Raw genomic sequence first — 1,119 nt, forward strand, 5'->3', positions numbered from 1 at the left:
GAGACATACCGGGTTTTTGAGCAATACCAGCACATACAATGATGACGTTGCTTCCAGTGACAGCCTCAGGGAGATGCTCAGCATCGACATATCCTCTCACTTAGCCGGAGTGTTGATATGAGAATTATCAGCAGCAATACCAGGAACGGGTATACGAGCCTGATGGACATCATAAAGAGCCAACTCCGTGATCAGAGGGTTCAACTTCAACAACAATGAAAGAGGCATACCAATGGCACCGGAAGCACCGATTAAAGTCACTTTCATAGTATTCTTACAAGTAGTAGTAGATGACATTATAATAAAGAGTTTGGAAAATTGTAAAACCTACAAACAACCAAATACTGTACAATAATACGAATACCAATGTAAACAGCTGATATATTTCCCACAGCTCTACGCAGCTTAGAAACGAATCTTCCCACGCAAATATCCTCCACTCCGGTGTCACAATCGGTACTAGAGTGTTCTATCAGTAGACAATGGAACTCACAAGGGGTCTTTCATATCTTTTCTGCCACACAAAGCTGAAATGCCATTATCGTCTTTACTCGCTTGTTGTGAAGTAGTCAATGATTTGGTTATAAGTTTTTTCTCTCAGTTGAATATTTTTCTGACTTATACGTTCTTATGTTGAGTATACTTATACCATGCTTATACGTTGAGTATACGTTCCTTCATTGTTTCCTTTTTGATTTTTGTCCTGGTCGTCTCCTTTGTGATGGCCACTGAGGACCCGTGCTCTGAGATGTGTTCTGATGTGAGTGGATGTGCGGACTCAAAATACGGCTCTTACTGCAAGTACTGGGAAGCTCCCTCCGTCTGTTTCGGTTTGATTGAGAGGAATGATGGATCGATTGGCTTCGAGCCCACTGATCCTAACTGTGTTCGTGAGACTTTGGCTTGCGGCGGTGTCCAAGCAACGAATAAACCGACTTCTACAACTAACCGCGCTACTACTGCGAATTGATCAACAAGCGGTTCCTAATCCATAATCGTGCTCGGTCTCAGCGCCTTTTGATAGATAACACGATACCACACCGTCCAGAACACGTCGACTTCTACGACAAGTGATACATAGATCGATATCAGTACTGCACAGCAACTGCTTCGTCGTCA

General features: G+C 43.2%; 1 protein-coding gene across 1 annotated transcript; it reads right to left on the reverse strand.

Annotated features, from left to right (window-relative positions):
- Nucleotides 1–96: 96 nt before the first annotated feature.
- Nucleotides 97–327, reverse strand: Pmar_PMAR028569 (malate dehydrogenase, putative; the record flags this gene model as incomplete). The annotated part of the gene is made up of 1 exon (XM_002772818.1): nt 97–327. A coding segment is annotated over one exon (231 nt), but the record flags the coding sequence as incomplete, so codon positions are not given.
- Between the last annotated feature and the right edge of the window lie 792 nt (nt 328–1,119).

This window comes from Perkinsus marinus, assembly GCF_000006405.1.
Source record: "Perkinsus marinus ATCC 50983 genomic scaffold scf_1104296960382, whole genome shotgun sequence".
NCBI classification, from domain to species: domain Eukaryota; phylum Perkinsozoa; order Perkinsida; family Perkinsidae; genus Perkinsus; species Perkinsus marinus.